General features: G+C 37.7%; 1 protein-coding gene across 1 annotated transcript; it reads left to right on the top strand.

The window, feature by feature from the left end:
• The first annotated feature begins 13,448 nt into the window (after positions 1–13,448).
• HHEX (hematopoietically expressed homeobox) lies at positions 13,449–22,885 on the top strand. The gene is made up of 4 exons (XM_072129898.1): positions 13,449–13,975; positions 18,025–18,203; positions 19,408–19,458; positions 22,340–22,885. The coding sequence occupies exons 1-4, from the start codon at positions 13,609–13,611 to the stop codon at positions 22,571–22,573; spliced, it is 831 nt and encodes a 276-aa protein (XP_071985999.1). The 5' UTR covers positions 13,449–13,608; the 3' UTR covers positions 22,574–22,885.
• The last annotated feature ends 1,414 nt before the right edge of the window (positions 22,886–24,299 follow it).

Here is a 24,299-nt window from a genome sequence, read left to right as displayed (position 1 = left end):
AAATTGGATCTATGGATATTTAGATACTAGATAATTAGATATCCATGCTGGATAGAATTATAGATAAGGTAGGGGACTAGTGATAGATATTAGATGAACATACACTATAGAAATGTATTGGATATTAGGGAGGTAGCTATATATACTGTAAATACATAGTACTGCCTTATGTTAGTAGCAGGTATTGCTGGATGTATATAGTGCACTATAGGTGTATATGGAGGGGGTAGGGCATGTAATCTTCTATGATATAGCTTCTGTATGTCCTCAGCACAGATCACTTGTTACACAGAGATAAAACACCAATTAAAGAGCAAAGTCAATAGAGGTCCAGAGGCCGGCGCCATCCAGACAGAGGAGGGTCCTGCCAGACGTCAGGGGCTTGTGAGTGACACTACTGTGTGCACTGCTGGGGCTTGCCAGCAGGGGGCAGAACTAGCACAGGATGGAGTTTGTGGGATTAGGTATCAGATCAAGGTCATCCATAGATCATACTTACAGGCTCAGGACATTACTTCAGGATGGAAGTAAACTGAGAATAATAAAAAAAAACACAGGATGGAGTATTAAAGAAGATATGCAGATTGTAAAAGGTAGTTAACTTAAAGGGGTTGTCCAGGATAACAGTTGGGCTGTGCTGTAATACTAGACACTTCTCAAGAACAGGTTGGTCTCTGAAAAAAACATAGCTTACAAGCTCTTGGAATAAAATGTATACTCTGCAGAAAAATGTAATAATCTATGGAGGCTATTTATAGAAAAATAAGAAAATTTGCTGATAATATACAAGAAACGTTCCCAATGGAAAGGCTGAGGAGATCTTTGCTTTTTTCTGCTTAATAAGGAAGGCAAATGACCATCTCTCTGGTCTTTATCATCTGCCATTCTTATATAGGTATCCATATATATGAAGCCAAGTGTGCATGTGTTTTCCATAGATTGAAGGGAGTCCGCTGCTGTTAGACTCCTCAGGTGGTGGCTTATCTCCAAGGGGAAGCAAAACTTTTGGGCAGCAAAATTAATTTCCTGATTTTTCTTTCCCCAGCATCATCAATGGGGGGAGACATTAGAAAGTTTGAAAAGTGACTGAAACTTTCACCAAACTTAGTTCAAGTATCTTTTTTAAATATAAAGGAGGACCTTGATACTAGACTTCAAATATTGATGTCAAAATCTTTGTGTAAATCAGGAAGATCCATGGACAAGTAGGTTGTGGTTTGTGTCGGAATGGCCCACCATAGAATCAGAGGATCCACCGGTGGTCCCAACCTCTAACCCAATACTGGATCACCCATTTTGTAGGCTACTAGGGTCTATTTCCTATTGAATGAGTGTGGCCCCAGTATAATTGTATCTGGTGGTCCGAGGAGTCCCAGCCCAACATTGATGGTGGTATAGGGGGTCTATGACTTGGGTTCACCAGTACCTGCTACAACAAAGTGGTTCCAGCGACACCTTGTAACAAGTAAACTCAGTTCTAGATGGTGGTTTCCCTGTTCATCCCAGATTCTTAGACTGACCACACACAGACCAATGTGGACTGAACTTGAACAGGATAAACAGAACATCTAATGTGTACGGGAGTCTCCTGATCACATTGGTTGGTACTGTAGGAATAAAGGATTGGCATGCTGTATTTTTGGGGGAGGGATAGGGGGGCATGCATGGAGACCAGTCTTGATGATTTCAGCGCCATTTAAAGTAGCAAATGGGTTATATCAGCCCAATGTGAGACACATAAGACATGACGAGTGATCATTATAAGGCCCATATAAAAGCACTTGGCCTGTATCCATTTGCACTTGTATACGAGTCACACAGCTTGGAGTTTTCTAATATACATTCATGTGTGTATCTCCTAGTAATTTACCATTAATCAGTCAGGTAATTAGTCAGTCTACTCTGTGGCACCCAATAAGGGAAGAAAAGACGTATATTTAACAGTCTAGAGCAGGAACTGGGGAGAGATCTGAGAGGACAACGTCTTAATATCTGGTACAAAGTATTTGCCAAGAAATTTTGGACCCCAGACCAGAGAATCATGACTTCATATTTGGGAATGCTACATGTAAGGTCTCACTTTCTAGTCACATAAGGTTTGTGTGTGACAACATAGAAAATAGACCGAAGCATCAGATGAAGGTAGGAATTTATCACTTAAAGGGTCTGTCTGGTTAGAGATTTATGCTATTAGGTGCTTCTGAAATAAAATGATCCCGTACAGTATTTCCTAATCTAAGACCAGATCTAAGCTAAAAAAAAATTGTTCTTTAAAGGACATCTACCACCAGGATGAAGGACAGTAAACCAAGCGCACTGACCTACTGGTATGTGCCCCCTTGACAGGATCTGTTCTCCTTTTATCTTCATATTCCCTGTTTTTTACAAAAAAAGGCTTTTAAAATTATGCACACAAGCTTGGGGCGCGCCAGGCTCCATAGGTGTTATTGGAGCCTGGAGCCCCTAAGGTTAATTTGCATAATTTTTAAAGATTTTTTTTCTTAAAAACCATGGCATAAGAGGATAAAAGAAGAGTGGATCCTTCCAAAGGGGGCACACACCAGTATGTCAGTGTGCTTGGTTTACCATCCTTCATCCTGGTGGTAGATGTCCTTTAACTCTTTACCTTCAACGCTCTTTTTCGTTTTTTGCTCCCCTCCTTTCATAAGCCAGAACTTATTGTATTTTTCAGTTTACAGGGCTGCGTGAAGGCTGGGTTTCCTCGTAACAAGCTTTATTTCTGAGCTTCACCATTGAATATCCATTGTCCTGGCAACCAGAAAAAAAATTCCAAAAAAGGAGCTGTGCCATATTCCTGCAGACTTTGTTTTTATGGCTTTTATTGTGCAGTCCAGGTGACGCATCCCCGTTATTCTTTTGGTCAGTACGATCCCAGAGATACAAAATGTATTTTGTTTTGTTATGTCTTAATAGCTTTCATAAAAATGTTAAAAATCAGCACAAATTTATTTTATACTTTTCTTCTCAGGACTTCTTTTATTATAACTGTATTTGCCGCAATTTCGGCAATATAGAGATATAGAAATTATTCTAATCAGCCTGGGGGGCTCCGGCTATGTCACCAGAACACCTCAGAGCGCCTTGTATTATAATTTATTCACTTCCCCGTTACTCTACAGGTCCCACCAAGCTGATTAGCATAATTTTTTAACGCTATATTGCCAAAATATCAGCGAATTCAAGTTATAATAAAAGAAGGCATGAGTAGAACAGTTCCTTATGAACTGGTTAGATGGACTAGTCCACCATCAGTTTTAGCAAAATAAATTATCTTTATATCCCCTTATTCTGGCATCTCTATCTTTTTAATATTCAGTGTACAGAGCTGTGTAATATTTCATGTTTTGTGGGACAGCAGACTGTACAGGCCGTCCCCAGGTTACATACAAGATAGGTTCAGTAGGTTTGTTTTTAAGTTGAATTTGTATGTAAGTCGAAACTGTATATTGTTATACAATGTATATTGCTATATAATTGTAGTTCCAGACAAAAAAATTTTTTTGCCCCAGTGACATTTGGAGTTTAAAAATTTTTTGCTGTAATGGGACCAAGGATTATCAATAAAGCTTCATTACAGACACCTTACACCTGATCATTACAGTCTGGGACTATAGTTATTCATTCAGAAAGCTTCACCAGAGGTCACAATGGGCGCAGAGGTACAGGGAATGTATGAAGAGGGCTCACAGGCTGAGTCCTCTTCATACAAGGGTGGGGGTTGTTGCATATTGCAGCAAACCCCCACCGCTAATAACCGCGGTCGGTGCTTGCACAGATCACGGCTATCGGGGGACGATCATCGGGGAGCGGCGATCGGTTGGCTACCTGGCATCTGCAGATTCGTTACAATGAGCCAGTGGCTCATTGTAATGAATGTGCTGCAAAAATGCCATATATTGCAATACAGAAGTATTGCAGTATATGGTAGCAGCGATCTGACCATCTAGGGTTAATGTAGCCTAGATGGTCTAAGAAATACTGAAAAAAAAGAAACAAAAAGTTTAAAAAATTTTTAAAAAGTAATAAAATATAAAAAATTCAAATCCCCCCTTTCGCTAGAACTGATATAAAACACAATAAACAGTAAAAATCACAGACACATTAGGTATCGCCGCGTCCCAAAATGCCCCATCTATCAAAATATAAAAACGGTTACGGCCGGCGGTGACCTCCGAGACAGGAAATGGCGCCCAAATGTCCGAAATGCGACTTTTACGCCTTTTGATATCACATAAAAAATGGAATAAAAAAATATCAAAATGTCGCACAGACCTCAAAATGGTAGCAATGCAAACGTTTGCTCATTTTGCAAAAAATAACACCTCACACATCTCCGTGCGCCAAAGTATGAAAAAGTTTTTAGCTTCAGAAGATGGCAAAAAAAAATGTTTTTTGTACACATTCGTTTAATTTTTGAAAATGTATTAAAACATAATAAAACCTATATAAATTTGGTATCACCGCGATCGCACCGAACCAAAGAATAAAGCTGAAGTGTTATTTTGAGTGCACAGTCAAAGTCGTAAAAACTGAGCCCACAAGAACGTGACGCATGTGCGTTTTTTTTTAAAAAATTTTTCCACATTTGGAATTTTTTTTCAGCTTCGCAGTACATGGCATGTTAAAATAAATAACATTACGGGAAAGTAAAATTTGTTACGCACAAAATAAGCCCTCACACAGGTCTGTACACATAAAAATGAAAAAGTTATGGATTTTTGAAGGTGGAGAGCGAGAAATGAGCGAAAAAACCCTGCGTCCTTAAGGGGTTAACTAGGGTCGTCTGTAAGTCGGGTGTCCTTAAGTAGGGGACCGCCTGTAAAAGATTATACCAAATTACAGCCATGGGAGTCTCTGAGAGGCTCCTGCCTGTTATTGCAATGGATTGACGCCTCCTGATGACATCATAGGAAACATCATCCACAGCAAAATGGCAGCGGCCATGTTTTAGGTGTCCCGGTTTTAGAACGCCATTCAAGCATAACCTGTGAACACAGCAGCGAAAATCTACAATATGTCCATGTTACATCTGAACACAGGACATACAAATTACCCATCTGATTGTGAAGTCATTGGTTTATACAGAATCATTTACATGATTTCTGATTTTAACAAGAACAGTTTTGGGCAGAATTACTTGCTTAGGTTTATAGACATAAGGTTGTACTTGACCAGCCTTTAAGAACATGAGGGGCTTACTTAGCCTGGTTGACTGTAAGCACATGTACCCCCTCCCAGCCCCCAATGAAACAAGCTCCTTGAAGCATGAAATGAATGGATGTTTATTGTTGTGTAAAAAGGCGGACAATAAAACGCTCACACCTCTTTAATGTATCCCCCACTTTCAATCCAGCATGTCGGCAGGATAAAAAATAATTTTGAATAGCCATAAAATGCATCTAATTCACTCTATAAAAAATGTCACAGAGGGGGAGAAAAAAAAACAAGCGCCTTTAACAATTTCCTTTGTTGCACGTCTTTACAATAGGAAGTGCAAAGAAGTTTTTGTCTTGGAAAAGGAAAAAAAATCCATTTAATTCCCCAAAAATAATTAAAATTTCATGAATTTTACTGGCTCCAGTATCCAGCAGAGTGAAAATATTGGAACTCCCTGGCCCTCTATATAAAAAGGGCACAACTGCTGCACTTTATTAGATGTGACTCTCTGAACACACCAAAAAATCATACCGAGAAAATGTGAAGAAATCCAAGGCCCAGCCTGGCTGTAAACATAATACAATTAACCATAAAACCAGCTCCGGCAATATTAAAACAATATTCAGTGGAATAACTGTGACATGGCAGCGTATAGACTTTATGGGATTCCAGATAGAGAGAAGTGAGCGCTGGGGTCTCACAAGCCCCTAGAAAGCAGGTGTTACCCAGGACCGCAAAATTAAACGCTTCATTCTGCTTGTTGAAAGGATTATGCAGCGAGGCTGGAATGTAACAACTGCGACTATTAAAAGCATTACAGCCCTCGGAGAGCAGAGCAAGCACATCACAGGGTAATACATAGGTAGTACACAGCCAGAGCAGCCTGATTCCTTCATTACACATCATACATAGAATACCCCATGTCTGGAAACATTGTATATAAGTGAAATATCTATATTCATGTATTCATTCTTACCACATTCATTCTTAAAACAATTACAGATGTACAAAATTTACACAAGATTCATTAAACAACCATGCAGATGCAACATTGAAAGCTCACACTAGCGCCAGGATTTACATTTATTTACCCCTGTAAAAGTGCATTCACACCGCCGTATGGGGGACGTATTTACGGCGCGACGTATATACAGCCGAAATACATCCCCCATAGACGGCACGGCGCCCAACGGGAGCGGTACAGTGCAGCACACCTGCGGCAACGTACCGCTCCGTACCGCATGGAAAGATAGGACATGTGTATGGAGAGGGGCGGGGGTGAGCAGCGCTCACATCCTATTCCCTGCGCTGCCGTGTGCCCGCCGTGCTACGGAAATACAATTGAACAGAACAGATGACAATGTCCGTTGCAGACACTTTACTTTCACTTTCAATACATCGATCTAGAGCTTCTAAATATGTATCTATTTAAATGTATATCCATATATATCCATACATATCCCCATATATATATATATATATATATATATAATAGCGTTGGTGTCCTCCGGATCCTCCGGTTTCCTCCCACACTCCAAAAACATACTGGTAGGTTGATTAGATTGTGATTTGGCAAACTCTGTGCAGCACTGCATAATCTGTGTGCTATATAAATAAAGAATTATATATATACATCCCTTAAATCTATCTATTTATCTATCTATCTATCTATCTATCTATCTATCTATCCCTCATAGATGTCATCTATAGATCTCTCATTTCTAATTACCTATCTACCTATTGATCTCTTATTTCTATCTGCCTAACTATCTTTCTCTCTATTCCTCACATGTATCTATAATCTATCCATCTTCTATTTTTCTATCTAAATATTAAGTATTACAGTCTATTTATATCCATTTCTTTATCTAAAAAAAAACCTGTAAAAACTTGCACTTACTCTCAGTCCCCATTGACTTCAATGTAAAAGATAACTTAAAGGACATCTATCACCAGATTACTGGTGATAGAGTGTCCTAACTAGGCTGCTTGTTCGGTCTAAGGCAGTCATGGCAAACCTATGGCACGGGTGCCAGAGGTGTCACTCAGAGCCCTTTCTGTGGGCACTGAGGCCATTGACCCCAGGACAGAGTTCACCAAACAGGACCAAATCCATGAAATCTTCCTGCAGTCCTAGGCAGCTTAAGAGATGCCAAACAGCCAATGAAATGTCACTGTAAAATAGCGCTGAGAGCTATTTTACAGTGACAATTCATTGGCTGTTTGGAACTGCTTGAAAAGAAGTGCATTATCTGTGGAGGTCCTCCTGCTGGACCCACCATTCTTCCTTAACAGAGAGACCCTGGAGAGAAGCTACAACGATAGTCTGAATTTGTCATCCTTCTTTCAACTGTATTGGTGGCCTCAGGCGGCTGATACAATTGAAAGAAGTGGAAGATCAGGTAGCAATAAGTTACTGCTTAAAATGCCACGTTGGCACATCAGGATAAATAAGTGGGTTTTGTTTGTAGTTTGGGCACTCAATCTCTAAAAGGTTCGCCATCACTGGTCTAAGGGATGGGGGGACTATTTTCAAGACATTTATTAACTTTTTAGAAGTGCTGGACGGTACAAAAACTTTACTTTTTAAATCAATCTATCTATCTATCTATCTATCTATCCCTTATAGATGTCAAGACACCGATCTATAGCTTCTATATCTATCTATCTATCCATCCATCCCTCAAATCTGTCTGTCAAATCTGATGTGATCTATAGATGTCTCATTTCTACCTACCTATTGATCTCTTATTTCTATCTGCCTACCTATTGTTCGCTGTATACCCCACATTTATCTATAATCTTACTATCTGTCCTCATTGATTTTAATATTTTTGTTTTTTTCCAGAAAAGTACTTAAAACTCCATATTTTTTTTCTGTCAAAAAAACAAACAAAAAAAAACAGATGACAATGGATGACATTACATATTGTAATAACTTCAATGGGATTTATAACGGATCCGTTCAATTTTAGTTTCTTCCTTTTTTTAAGCAGGAGCTAGAAACGAAAATCTGAACATTAGCGTGAACTGAGGCATCATCCGTTTTTTAATCAGTTTTTTTTATGGAAAAAAAGTAGTTCAAGCTCCATTATTTTTGCCATCTAAAAAATGGAAGAATAACAGATGACTGTTTAACAGATGACAACGTATTACATTAAAAATTGCATTGACTTCAATGGGATTTATGGATTTATGGATCCATTCAATTTCTGTTTTTTAATTTTTAAGTGGGAGGGGGATTCTCATCTACACTATTTATGATAAAACCACAGGATATACTCAGAGCTCCTATATACTGGAATGGAGAGTGGCAGCCGTCCCAATCACTACTGCGCCTGCTACAGCCTGAAACTACAGCTGTAACAGGTAACAACTGTGATCGGGGCGGCCCCGCCGTCCTCTGAATACAAACAGAGATTCGGCAGTGGCGGGCACAGTGAATGGGAGCGGGGAGAGAGCGGAGTAAAAGCTTTTTATTCATTTTAAAACGAAAATATTTTATATGCCTGGACAACCCCTTTAAAGGTGAGTCCTTAAAGGGGAATTTTCATAAATGTTTAATCACGGCGGTCTGACAGATGAAATTCTTTGCAATCAACAGATTGCAGGGGAATATATTTAGTTAATAAATCTTACCCTACAAGTGGGTTCTCATATCCACACTGTATATGATATCCACACAGTATATGTCATATATAGATGATAGATGTGGGTCCTACCTTTTGGACCCTCACCAATCTATGGAACGGAGGCAGGGTGTATTAAGACTGTAATGGCCCCTGGTCTTCCGGAGGCGTAACTTGATGGGGTGCAGAGGGTGCGGTCACAACCGGGCCCAAGAGGCTTAAGGGCCCATAGGGTGTCACTTTCCCATATGAGAAGACTAGTACTATACACCATACATTATAGTCGGGGGGCCTGACACAGACTTTGCACTGGGGCCCAGCAGCTTCAAGTTATGCCACTGCTGGGCTGTATGTATATTAAAGCCCCTATCAGTCTGCAATCACTTCCTACATATAGTTTTATAGTCATGCTTTATGGAGAATGGAGGATGTGTCCCTTCTGCCTGCTTTCAATCTGCCATTTCAGGACCTTCAAGGGTTCTATTATGGCTCTTGTGTATATGTGTATTGAGATCATGAACAGATATATGATTTTATACTGAGTATAAATGTTGGTGGGTGGTGTGGGTGGCCGTGAGTCCCCTAGAAGGATTGGGGGTCGTGCTACTGCTCAAACAACCTATGTTATATTCCACAGCCGGGCTGAAGGGACTTTGTGCTGGGCATGTGCGGCCTCTCTCCATCCAACCCTATGGGAACTCTGAGCATATCCAGGACTCACAGAGCATTAAAGGGATATTCCAGAATTATTTTAGACCTTAGAATAGGTAATCCATTTCAGATTGGGAGTCCAGCACCTGGTACCCCACTGTTCAGAAGTTTGATGTGGTATTGGCATTCTGGCCACTCCTCGTGGCCTGTTTGCAGCTTTGTTCCCTTTAAATGTATGGGCTATGCTGCAATACCAAACGCAGATAAACTATGTGAATAGAGGGCGATCGCTGAATGCTGCAATCACTTCAAACTGTTTATTAGCTGAAGTGCTGGACCCTCACTGACATAAAACCGATATCCTATCCGGAAGCCACGTTCACACATAGGGGGAGATTAAGCACTGCTTCCATGCCAGTTTTATACACCAGTGAAAATAGCGAATATGTGACCTCCATGACACTGTTACTGCCCTGTGCCTGTGTTCTTTCGAAAAACCAGCTAACTTTTGTTCTCTGGTTTTTACACAGTACTATGCCAGGTTGGACTTGGCATAATTTTTCTTACCATCCGCGCCACCTGTCACATACATCAAGAGTCCTAAGCCTCAGGAGCACCGGCGTATGATAAATCTCTCTTCTCAATCCGCTAACAACACATTTACAATAAACTTGATGTAAATATAATGTTAATGTACTGTAAACATGTTGTAAACTCCATTAAAACACCACATGTGAATCCGGCCAAAGGAAAGGTTAGAACTAAATACCCTAGAATATCCCTTTAATGCAGTATGTCGTAGTGCTACTTCTGAGAGGTGAATACAGTATCTCCATCTTTAACTGTTTGGAACATAAGATGATTCCAAAAAACAGAGGCAAAGAGAATTTTCCCAATTTTAGTGTATAAGTCTGCTATGCCAGATGAATATTATATATTAGGTCCTATTCTAGCCCATGTTGACCTCATGCTGATGACACTCAGGACACAAAAACAATGGACCATGGTCCATTGTAATGTGTTTTATTATTATGTATCAAAGCCATCTTCTGGCTGGCATGTTTCTTCCAAAATCATAGGCATCGCTCATGGAAGAAAGCAGGACTTATGTCTAAGGGGGCAGCTCTTCAGAAAGAAATGGAACTAGTGACCAAATAAGCTAAAGTCTCATAGACAGTGGTTATATATTATAATCCATAATAGTTCTGAACTCCACTGCCTACAGCCGGGGTCAGCTTCTACACTTACTGCTGATTATCTTATATCCATTACAATATCCAGGTCCTGCAGCCTGACTTTCTATGCCTGCTTAGGCTGCAGTTAGAGGATCTGGGATGCCTGGTCTGGTCGGGTCCCTGGAGCTAGGTCCCCTGCTATAATACATATATATGTTTTCATTTAATATTATAATTGCATTCATACAGCATGAATGGTGATAGACTGTAGATAATAGGATTTTGGGTGTTTGGGTAACAGCTTGCACCCAATGTCATGGGTGTGAGGTGATGAGCTGCTGTCTTGACACATCCTGGAAGATGAAAGGTGTGTATTCCTCAGCATAATCAGGTGATGATAAGACATTAGCACCTCTCACATAATGAATTAACATGACTTTATTATAGCTGTCTATATCAATGTGCTAACAGCAGCCATGATATGACCAGCCCCTGTCATGTCCTAGGGGGTCATCACTGTCACTAACACCAGGGGGTTAAATGTATATCCTGTACCTCCAGCTGTGGAATCAATCAATTGTTATATTATTAGGGAGTTACTGCTTACATTAGATACATTGTACTGAACTGCATACCAGGCTAATCCACAAACAGTTATATTTACCCTAATTACAATGTTATCTTTTGCTTTACACACACAGACACATGCACACACACACACACACACATATATATATATATATATATATATATATATATATATATATATATATATATTTATATACACACACATATGTACACACATACATATTACTTATATATACATTTACACACCCGTATACACATACATTTATACACATATGTAAACATACACAAATACACAAACATATAGTGTTACATATACAGGCATACACACACATATATATAGACATATGAACACACCCATACACACACACACACACACATATACATGCATACATTTATACACATGTGTACATGACACATACACAGATACACAAACATACACAGAATACAGATACATATACACACATGTTACATGTTACATATACAGACATACACATGGAGAGAGAGAGAGAGAGAGAGAGACTGCATGCAACATCACAACGATATGAATTGAAAAAATTGATACATTGTATTTCCTAGACATTTCCCCTCAAATCTAAACATCCCGATTTGCAATAAAGCTAAGGTTACTAATTTTATCTACACGTACATGACATCTCATGTGCATTACTATAAAAACTGGGAATACAGATACATTTGTCTTTATTTGGATGGGATGCTGAGTATTTTTTTCAGTACAGAGTAAAGGCAGAACTACAACTACAAGCATGCCCTGATATTCTGCATAGAATATATTATATAGCTGTTTTTTTGTTTTTCAATTGTTGATTCGTGATTTCCACTTTATTGTACATCACATTTCTGGATGTTTGCATCAATTATTTTAAAAATATGCAAATATTTGCAATCAAAATGGATTTGCTCATGCAATAGATTCACAAATATACACCACAGTATCTGGAAATGAAAACTATGTATTATCGTACTGATAATAGCAAATATATCCTATTACAGTGGTATATTGTATATACTATTACCACTGCATATACTATTAGTATAGTTAGTGCTAATTTTAGAAAATATAAGGTATCTCATAACTAATTATCTTAGTATTTACCTATATATTCGTGCCAATAGTATTATATAATGCGAATGGATAATTATTTATGGTATGTATCTCACTAATAATAATTGTGTATCTCAGGATTAATAGTAAACACGTCCTAATTCAGTGGTTAGAATTGTTTATGCCTCTTATCACTACGGTGCATAAAATGTATCTGATTTGTAAGAGTAAATGCATCGTATTTTAATAGCAATAATTGTATATAAATTATATCTCATTGGTAACATTTTATATACAATACAACTCAGAGATAGTAATAGTTAGTAAATCATATAACAATAAATATTATATTTAATGTAATATTATATATGAACATAATGCTAATTGTATAACAATTGTATCTCAGTGGTCATATTTTATGTATAATATTTCACAGTGGTTAAAATAGTAATTGTATCAATACATTGATTTTCAATGCTAATATTTTATATCTCAGAGATAATAATTGTAAGTAAATCATATCTCGGTAATAAAACCCGTATATATATTGTGCTAAATGCTAGTTTTTGATTATCATTGGTAATATTTTATATGTATCTCAGTGGTTATAGAAGTAGTAATAACTGTCCATACATTGATTCTCACTGGTAACATTTTATATACAATGTATCAAAGTGTCTATACAGTGTTTCTCAGTGCTAGTAGTTTATACACAATGTATCTAAGTTTTTATAATAGTAAATGTATTGTATATTGTTTTTCAGTGATAATAATTTCGATACACTGTATCTAAGTGGTTATAATGGTTATTACATTGTATCTAAGTGTCTATACACTGTCTCTATTGGTTGCACATTAGTGGTACTAGTTTATGCACAGTATCTCAGTGACCATAATATTATGTGCATTGTATCTGAGTGGTAATAATAGCTTCTTTATTGTATCTGACTGGATGATGATGATTGTATGTAGAGGGTGAGACAGACAGGAGTGCAGTCATTGATCTTGTAGATTTGGTTACAGATTGTTCACAGGTCTGTGATTGGACCCCCATGGACTTTACTTACTTAGGTGAGTATGCCAGGGCTGGGCTTAGTATCCTCCAATGAGAAGGATGGCAGGAAGTGCTAAGACGATACAATGTAGCCGCCCACTGCCAATAGAAAGCCATGGAGGGTGCATGCAGGGCTGGGTACTTGTCACTGTACAGGACACTCTCTGCTTGTGCCTTTTAAGACCAGCCTGGCTTCAAGGGGGAGACAGATTATCTGTGGATTACACCTGACATTGTACCAGGAGTGGGGAGCAGTGAGGACCCCAAGCCATGCAGTATCAGCAGCACTCTAGCTCCACTGGCATGGGTCTCGGTGTGCCCTTATATGCACCCACCCCACTGCAGCCTGTGCACCCTACACCTTTCTACATTGATGATATCCTTGGAAGGAATGCAGCTGCTAATGGGACTCCAGCTATGCCCACCCCGACTCTGCCATCGCCTAATTCTTCATTCACAAGCTTGGTGACAACATACCGGACCCCAGTCTACGAGCCCACCCCTATCCACCCTGCTTTTACCCACCCTGCAGCCCTGGCAGCCTCTTATGGAACTGGCACCTTTCAAAGTCCCCTGTACCCCTTCTCAAGACCAATGAGTGAATATGCCCATGCCCTCATCAGGCATGACTCTCTGGGTAAGTAACATGGCACTTATAGTTCTACCTCAACTGTTTATATGGGAGTACCCTTCACTATCTTCGTCTTATAGACTACACTTTTATCTACTACTCTTTTATCAGCCTGCCTATGGTATATGAATTGTTATAGGAAAAAGTATTAGCTATCACCATTTATCATAAATTTAATGATATACATATAATTTTGGCTTATAAAGGCTATTTATTATATCATATCACAATTGCAACTAGATGAATTGATTGATTGGTTGATTCGAAGATTCCATGATTTTCCCTTACCGAACCAAATCCATATTTTTTTAGATTTAAATAAAACCTATGGAGTTCCAATTGTCCTGGCATTTTTGTATATAACCCCGTGTAATATCCTTAAAACACCTTTTTTTTTTTTTTAAAGTTCCCATCTGGTTTTGTTAATTTCACATGATTTTTTAATTAGCCTTAGGGTTCGTTAAAAAAAATGGTAGAAAATGAACAAAACAAGATAGGATTTTTTTCACATTACAAAAAAAAACCACAGTGTTAAAAGGACTAGAGGGAATTTAATACCAATTTCTAGAAGAATTGGTTCGACTGATTTGATTTGGACCCAAACTGAATCTTTTTAAATATTTGGGGAAGCTTCACCAAATCACATCTTGAATGATTCGCCCATCTGTAGTTGCAACAAGTGACTGGCACCTGTGCCATGCAGCTATGGTGCTGAGCTGAGGCTTTCATCATGTTCTTGCACTTGATGTAGCTCTGCACAGTCTCTTGAATAAGAAAGTTACAATCTCTTTTGTGGCTGTTTTGATTTCTGATTCTCTTTAACCTGCTCTGAAGTCAAAGTAACCGCAGAGCTTCATGGGAATCAGAGAGAACAAACAAACCGATGTAATCTGCAAAGGAGGAAAGATGAAAAACATAAACTAAACAGCAGCTCTAAGATGTTTACATGATGTGCAATCTACTAACGACAATTGATTCATCGTTACCGATCATAGTTGCGATTTACTTTTATTATCAACTATACAACTGTATTATCTGCGATTATCTGCACAATAATCAAAAATAGAAGTGATCTTTACAACAATCGTTACGTCTATGGTAATAATATATTTGTAGCAAATTATAAAATCATGGGGAACATTTATCCCATTATCTCACAATAGCTGTGCACCCTTCTCTTACCCACTTCAACACAGAAATGAAAATCTCCTGGTTGGGATGATCATGTTTTATTATTATTATTTAATTATTATTACTTACAATATCATGACCAATAGTTAAAAAACGAATAACATAAGAACGCTCATAATAATGATGATCATCATCAACATTATGAATAATTTATTTTCTAATATTACTGCTGTTAATTGTTATGTATATGCTGATGTTTATTTTCTCTAATCATATTTAGTAATAATGGGGCACATTGACCCGTGTATAAATAACTTTACCACTACATCTATCTATGAATAATAATAATAATAATAATAATAATAATAAATGGTATTATTATGTATCTGTCTATCATCTATTTATCCATCTGATATCTACTTACTCTATTGTCTGTCTATCTAACATCTTTCTATCTATTTATCTATCTATCCATCAATCATCTATCCATCTCCTGTTTATCATCCATCAATCAATCAATTATCTAACCCACATCTATTTACTCTATCAATTGTTTATCTATCTATCTATCATACATACATACATACATACATAGATACCTGTGGTGATCCAAATATTCCTCCTTGTAGACATAGTTATCAAATTTGTTTAATAATACTGATCACCTATACAATGTATGCTGTGACATAAAGTACTTTACATTTACATCAATGCAATAGCTACTTTGTTATAGTTCAGATCAAGTCGTCTGAACGATTCCTGGACGATTTGTCCTCCTAGCGACAAATCCTTCTCGCATGCCAGTAGATTTTCCATAAGCCACAAGTAGTCTCCTGGATGGCCAGTAACATGACCATTGGTCCTGGTGTAGGAAGGGGGTTGTGCTGGTCCCTGCAGTGGTCCCGGGGGTGCAGGCTGCCCCTTCCCCTCCATACAGGAAGCCTTGAGCTCTGGATAGCAGTAAATCTGGCCCAGGAGCTGTTAAGTGCTTTCCTGCTGCCTCTTCCTCGGAATTGTGCGCCCTGATGATTATTTTATCGACATCCTCAATACAGACACATTCAGGAAACACTCGGCCTCTGATAACCAGGATCCGTTTTTCTGATATTGTTCATTTCCTCTGTGTGGGATGAGACTCTGCAGGGGCTAAAATAACCACTGGCTTCCTATTTTTCTAAGGGCTGTTTTCTTGCAGAGCATTGCACAACAGAACTGAGTGCCACAGAGGGCAGACTGCAGAGCATTGCACCACCACACTGACCAGAGCCATGCACAGCTGGCATTCATAGACAGAGCATTGCATCACAATACTGACAAGTGCAATAACCCAGGAACAGAGCATTGCATCGCATAGTACAGTGATAGGTTAACCTAACGACAGAGCATTGCACCTCAATTCATAACAGAGCCACATAATACACTGATAGGTTATTCTAAAGACAGAGCATTGCAATAACCCTGCCTCGTGGTACAGTGCAGTGAAAAGTTATCCTATAGACAGAGCATTGCACCTCCACTCATAGTAAAGATACATAGTGTAAAGTTATCCTATAGACAGAGCATTGCACCTCCACTCATAGCAAAGGTACATAGTGTAAAATTATCCTATAGACAGAGCATTGCACCTCCACTCATAGCAAAGATACATAGTGTAAAGCCACATAATAAGCCACATAATAAAGTGAAATGTTATCCTCTATAATCAGAGCATCGCACCTCAATTCATATGAACATCACATAGTGAGATTTATCAAATCTCTAGTCTCTAAAGAACCAAATATTGCAGGAAATGATTATACTACAGGAGGAGTAATATAGTGTATAATTGGTAGTGCCTGGATGGTGCCACATACAGTGTATCCTGTGGACCATTGCAGTGGCGCATGGTGATGACAGATTAAGTACAGGTGACCATAACTGGGTGAATACTATAAATCTATAGATGAAGGAGTCAGTGATTTTATAGGTGGAATAAATGCAATCTCACACATCCCTGTGTGCTCTAATGACTCCTGTCCTCAGATATCATAATAGTGAAGAAGCCTCAAGTTACTATAGATTTCTGTAGATGAGGAAGGCTGAACCTGATGTACAGATACAACAAAGAGGAAACAGCCCAGGAAGTGTGGACAAAGACATGACAAGGACTGGCCCCAGATAAACTAACTGTAAGGAGACTCCAGGCTGACCTACATCTAGCAGAGAGATGGCAGATGCCCACAGCTGCCCCTCTAGTGTTCATGTAGGAGGGATCAGATAATACTCTTACTGTATGTCATATGCACATATCACATCACAGCTACAGTGAGCCCATAACAACATAAAACTTCTCAAATAAAAAGATTTAAAACTAAAATGATTTATCCAGCTCTTGCCCCACCCTTATATGTTCTACCAGCCTACCTATCTAATATCTATCTATTTATCTATCTATCTTCCAGCCTACCTATCTAATATCTATCTATCTATTTATCTATCTACCAGCCTACCTATCTAATATCTATCTATCTATCTATCTATCTATCTATCTACCAGCCTACCTATCTAATATCTATCTATCTATCTATTTATCTATCTACCAGCCTTCCTATCTAATATCCTAAATCCCTTCCTCATCCAATCCCTTCCCTTCCTTGGTTAAACTTGATAGACATGTGTCTTTTTTTCAACCGTATAAACTATGATACTATGAATATCTATCTATCTATCTATCTATCTATCTATCTATCTAATATCTATATGTCTATATATCTACCAACCATCTAATGAATATATTTCACATATTTCTCTATCTCTCACCTTTCATTCTTTCTGTCATCTATTTACCAGCCTATTTATCTATCTCCCCAGCCTATCTAATATTTCTCATTTTATTTATTTTCTATCTATCTCTAATTAACCTTTATCTTTTATGTATTTTGCAGGGAAGCCAATCCTTTGGAGCCCTTTCATACAGAGACCACTTCACAAAAGGAAAGGAGGGCAAGTGCGATTCTCTAACGATCAGACCATTGAGCTGGAGAAAAAGTTTGAGACTCAAAAATATTTATCTCCTCCAGAAAGGAAAAGACTGGCTAAGATGTTACAGCTCAGTGAGAGACAGGTGAGTTATGTGCAAGTGATCATCATTAGTATAATATATACTTTAAAAAGAAAACAGCTAAGTAATGTTCTAGTTGTAATATATTGTGCTATTTCTCCTGTCTTTAACTCCAAAATGATAAAATAATAGTGTAAATAGTATGAGATAACAATGATAATATATATACTTGTAATATGAAATAATATGAAATAGTATATGATACTAATTGTGCACTAATACAATAATATTACTATGTACAAAATAAAAGAACTGCTACAAAAAATTTGTAAGGGATCAATTAACACTAAAGCATTCAAATAATCTGAATTATGATAAACTACACCTACTATTATCACCATTTGCTAATAACTATGAAATTACTTCACTACTGCTATTACTAAAAATACTAGTATTTTGTTGCTAAAAGTACAATATTATCATAATATTAGTTGTTGTCATGATAATACTTAAAATACTTTTATTTCTATTAATATTATTATTGCTATTATGTAGTTATAACTTTTATTATTATTGCAGCTATTGTTGTTGATATTATAATTACTATTGTTGTTATTAGTATGTAGTTATTATTTTTATTTTTGCTATTATTTCTATTATTGTTGTTGATATTATTAGAATTACTATTCTTATCTATAATTACTTTTACACTATTTAATATGAAATAATAATTATGATCAAGTGGTTCCTAGTATAATACAAATATGGAATATTACTTATAAAATACTTACAATCAATAGCAATGATGACCATGGTATATTAATAACCATGAGATTACAATATCTAGGATATGATCCCACCACCAATAGTAAGAACCGTGAGAATATAACAACTAGGAAATAATCCTGCCACTAGTAAGCCTTATTGCAATACAATAACAATGCTAGGATACACTCAAACTACTTATACTAGTAACCATGGAATAATATCTAGGATATAATATTACCACCAGTATTTAGAACTATAAAATGATAATAATAACTAGGAAAATTATATTTAGACTAATTCAAGTAACCATGAAATTATTAGAATACAATACTAGCAACAATATCAATAACCATAACTAGGAAATGCCAATAACTATAGTGATAACCTATTTACTTCTCATAACTATGGAATAATAGTGTTAATAATCAGTTATGACAGTCATGATATGTTACCACTGTGATTGCTGAGTGACACTGTAATGTACCTTGCTCCTCTACAGGTGAAAACTTGGTTTCAGAACAGAAGAGCCAAATGGAGGCGCCTGAAACAGGTAAATAATGTAGTTTCTATGGAGAGGCTGATGGTAATGCAGTTATCTTCTAATGTGATCATTGGCCATTTAGCTGCTGTGTGCCCAAGTCATTTGTGTGGATGTGTAAACTCTTCAGGTTGATTAGTAAGGTAAATAGCAGATACAGGGGGCACTCAGCCAGACATCATGGTAAAAGCCTGTCATTAGGAGCAGGGAGATAGCCCAGACTAGGGTGGCCCTGCAGGAGCTATTACACTGGTCACTAATTGTTCTGTGACCCCCCTGCCAGTCATCCTATCACCCCTCCGCCAGGATTAGTCCTCATCATTATTGCCCTGCAATTAGACACCAATATGACCAGCTACACTGAATAACAGTGCTAATTACCTGTCTAGACCTAACAGTCCATCTCATTTCTATCTCTCCATCTCATATCTATCTATACATCCATCTATCACATATCTATCTATCTCTCCATCTCATATCTATCTATCCATCTATCTATCTATCTATCTATCTATCTATCCATCTATCACATATCTATCTATCTATCTATCTATCTATCTATCTATCTATCTATCCATCTATCCATCTATCTATCTATCTATCCATCTATCACATATCTATCTATCTATCTATCTATCTATCTATCTATCTATCTATCTATCTATCTATCTATCTATCTATCTATCTATCCATCTATCCATCTATCTATCTATTATTCTCTATTTATTTTCATTTTCTACTCATCTATTTATCATCTATCCAGGTATCTCTCTCATCTAAGGCTAAGTTCACACTACTATTCAAAACACTGTTCCTTACCTTCGTTAAAAAAAAAAAACCTAAAGAACAGAGGTCTAATGTATCAATGTAAATTTTATGTCAAAAAAACATATGTATAAAGAGTACCTTCCGAACCAACCATGTCCGATGAGGTCAATGAGGTTTGACATATTAAACCTCCGTTCTTTCCTTTTTTTGATGGAGGTTAGGAACGGTAGTGTGAACCTAGCTTAACTCTATTTGTTTTTCTATATCATATCTACTAGTTTCACATTTATTTATATAGATTCTGCTCAAATATTACTAGATATTTTGTAGAACTCGACATATTTGCACGTATGATATCTCACCATTTGTTATTTATTCTTTTTGGATGATAGAAATATGTAGTGATTTATGTTCTGTTCTGAGGAGCTATAGGGTGTCTCCTATAGATTATGGAGGGCAAACTTGACAAAGAAAAAGTGAAAAGTCTTGCTAAATATATAGTGATCCTATTCACTGGTTGTAGTTGCCAGTCATACAGTGAGCATTTGTAAAATGGCTATGAGGCCCCTGGTGTCTGTAGTGCACGTTAGTTTCTAGAGCTGCAAGCCACACTGGAAGGGGACATGCATTCCCAGGACAATGTATAGGTCCCCTTCAAATGACACTATAGCATATGCAATGGGGCGTTCCAATTTAAGCAAATAAATATTATTGTTTCCATGATCAAAAAATATACAATTTCCTCACAGTTTTCTAGATCAATGCTTGCTGTCTTTCTTTAGAAAGAATCATTCATCATCACTTACTTCTGGTGAATGCAAATGTGTCCATTGTCACACAGATGCACAGTTTGAGGGGCGTAACTAGGAAAGGGAGGGCCCCATTGCAAACTTTTTTTAAATGGGGTCTCCCTTTCCCCCTCAAAAATAAACATATTTGTACGCTCTTACTTACATACACACATTTATGCACTTTCATATATCTGTCCCAGTAGCTGCTGACAAAATGTGGAAGTACACGGCAGGAATTAGAGATGAGAGATCCCTTGTCCTGCTGTGTACTGTGGAAGATGTGCACTGTATATACATATTAAGCTGTACAATATGCAAGATAATATGTATATAATGGTGAACATCCTCCATTTGTCAGTATGTCAGTTTGGATGCCGGGCCCCCCTGACACTGTGGGCCCAATAGCAGCTGCTACTGCTGTAGTTACACCCCCCCACGGCTCGTTAGCATAACCCAGAGTAATCAGAGCTGTGGGTTATAATGAGCTGTGCACTTGTGTGACCATGGATGGACTTCTATCCAATGGAAATTAACATAGAAACTTCCTATAAGATGACAACAAGTGGAGATCTAGAAAACTGTGAGCAATTAACACAGAAAGTAAATTGTATAACTGTTCACTATACAATATAATCATTATTTGTTGAATTGGGAACACCCCTTTAAGCTTAATAGTTCTCTCTTAATACAAATGGCTAGTTATCATACACCTGGTAGCCTTGAAGGGGGTCACATAGAGTATTGATGGGGATATTGTTACGGTTTAGAGGTCTACGGCTTTAAAGGGATTAATTATTAATTATTATTATAATAATTATCTAGGGTGGATCTTGGTGGACTAGTAGGGCATGTCTGGAATTAAAAATAAAAATCTAACTTCGGCCCCCTGCAATATTTGAGCCCCATGCTACGCTTGCTATATGTCTGTCTTGTGCAGGGAGACAAATAGGTTTCCTTAGCTACTATTTGGGGAAATAAACCCTAATAGATTCCAGATGAGGTTTTTCTTGTAGTGTATCCCTGGATTCACAATAAGGTTAGAGCCTGGGCGCGCCGGGGGATCCTCTGGTGGGCCAGTCCAATACTGCTTCTATAGTATGGCCGCTCTCTGATAACGCCACAATAGCCTTATTGCCTCCGATTCCCCTATAAATACTCTGACTATGATTTCCAGGCAGTTGTTCAAGGTGATGAATGAATAGGATAATAACATGGGTGGTGGTTGTCTGAAGATGAGTGCACTACTATCACAACAGCGCTGTTAGAGGTCTTGTATGGTTTCAGGTAGTGGAAGCTGCAGCTTATTAAAATACTAACTGACATTTCTATTTTAGGAGAACCCCCAGGGAAATAAGAAAGAAGAAACCGAAAGTCTAGAAAACGACTGCGAGGAGGGTCAGGAAAACTGTTTGAGTCTTGAGCAGAAAAATAAAGACTCTTCTCTGGATGGGTCCCAGTGTTCTCCTTCCCCTAATTCCCAGGAAAATATGGAAACGGACATCTCAGATGACTCTGACGAGGAGGTGGATATCGAAGGAGACAAAGGTTTCTACAAGTGCCCCCATTGATACATGGACCTTATTACATCAGCTTGCACTTTAATAGAAGCTGGACTTCCCAGGTCTTACCCAAGGGTGTAGTGCCATAGACAGTGCCTTAGCTGCAGTGTATATACTGATGTATCAGGTTATAGACTCTGTTCATTGACAGATTGTGCCTTTAACTTAAAATGTATATTGTATTATTTGATCTGTAAATGTCCATCATGTGTCTACAGCATTAGACCTCATGTATGAGTGCATATTACAATGCACAGAGCCATAATTTGGCAATAGTAAAACTATATGGACCCTAAAATATCTCTGTACGCTCTTGATTTTGATAAAAAATGGCATTTGGTGACACACACAGTATTTAAAGGAAATCTACCATCAAACATGTATAAACCAGGAGCACTTACTCATAGATCCAGGCAAAGTGACTGTGGTAATCTTCTTATATGTGTTATTTATGGCTTCCTTCCTTCCAAAATCAACATTTAAAATTATACTAATGAGCCTCAAAGGCTCTGCAGGGTGTTACCAGAGCCCCTTCATGCTGTAGCTTCCCCTTTCCCCTTACTCTCTGTTTCTGCTCAGCACAGTGGGAGAGGGGAAGTGCTTCTGCACAGTGTAACAGCCTGTGAATGTGCCAAACACAAAGGACCTGGGAAACGCCTAGGAGTCCTTCTTACTCATTAACATCATTGTAAAAGTTGATTTTAGAAGTGAGAAGGCCACATATAACAAATAATAATATTACCACAATCATGCAAAATGGATCTATGAGTAAGTGCCCCTGGTTTATCCATGCTTGATTTAGATTTTTTTGGTAGATTTCCTTTGAATAGTTTTATCCTGGCTAATAATATTCACAACATATCCATAGAATAGGCCTTCAATATCAGATTGGTGGCATCCCTACAAACAAGAAGACTCATCCTCTGGATAGTGGTCAAGCTTCATTGATTTGAATGAGTTGTAATTACTTGGTTCCACCACTGGAATGAGAACGGCGCTGTCTGCTTCTGACTCCATCCGCTGTGTATAGCTGAATAGCTGAACTGAACAGCTGGGTGTTAGACTTCCACCAAACTGATACTGAGATACCTATCCATACAATAATCATCAATATTTTTAGTTTGGAAAACAATATAGACCATGGTGTACAGACCCTACAATCTTGCAGCTCGGTATATTCTAGCTCCTATAAGTCAGATAAGAGGGTGTCATGGGTCCCTGAGTGCTGGGAAACTTTTCGACCCTGCATCCCCCGGAAGTCGTTGCTGCACAACGTTTTTTCCCCGATAACTTTTTAAAATTGTAAAATTGTTTCCAAAAAAAAATCAACCTTAATTCCCAAAAATATTTGGATTTGGATACAATCATGATGTAGCCAAGATGTTTACTGCTGTTTTGTAATGTATATAATGTATATAATTTATATATATATATGTTTTTGTAAATGTTCAGAGACTTCATACCTCATATTGTTTATATGACTTGTACATACAACTTTTTTTTTTCCTAAAACTGTAAAAATATATTTAATTTTTTTTTGTGGCGGACAAACATGTGGAATAAAAAATGAAATTGCGTAATAATGCTTGTTATTATTTTTTGTAAATGGGAAGAGGTTTTTAAGTGGGGAGAATTGCGGTAGAATTAGTTTTTTTATGTTACTTTTTAGTGCATGCACACAATAATTGTGTTTTTTTATGTGTTGTGGTTTTTAGAGCATGTTGAAGTTTTAATC

Source organism: Engystomops pustulosus, chromosome 11 (genome assembly GCF_040894005.1).
Source record: "Engystomops pustulosus chromosome 11, aEngPut4.maternal, whole genome shotgun sequence".
Taxonomy (NCBI): domain Eukaryota; kingdom Metazoa; phylum Chordata; class Amphibia; order Anura; family Leptodactylidae; genus Engystomops; species Engystomops pustulosus.
The sequence above is the reverse complement of the archived record's forward strand: the minus strand, read 5'-3'. Positions and strand labels throughout refer to the sequence as shown.

Excerpts from the sequence above, each read along its gene's own strand:
- HHEX (XM_072129898.1), top strand. The coding sequence starts at position 13,609 with ATGCAGTATCAGCAGCACTCTAGCTCCACTGGCATGGGTCTCGGTGTG. Across the intron at positions 18,204-19,407 it reads TACAGCTCAGTGAGAGACAG|GTGAAAACTTGGTTTCAGAA; the intron begins GTGAGTTATGTG and ends GCTCCTCTACAG. Across the intron at positions 19,459-22,339 it reads AATGGAGGCGCCTGAAACAG|GAGAACCCCCAGGGAAATAA; the intron begins GTAAATAATGTA and ends TTTCTATTTTAG.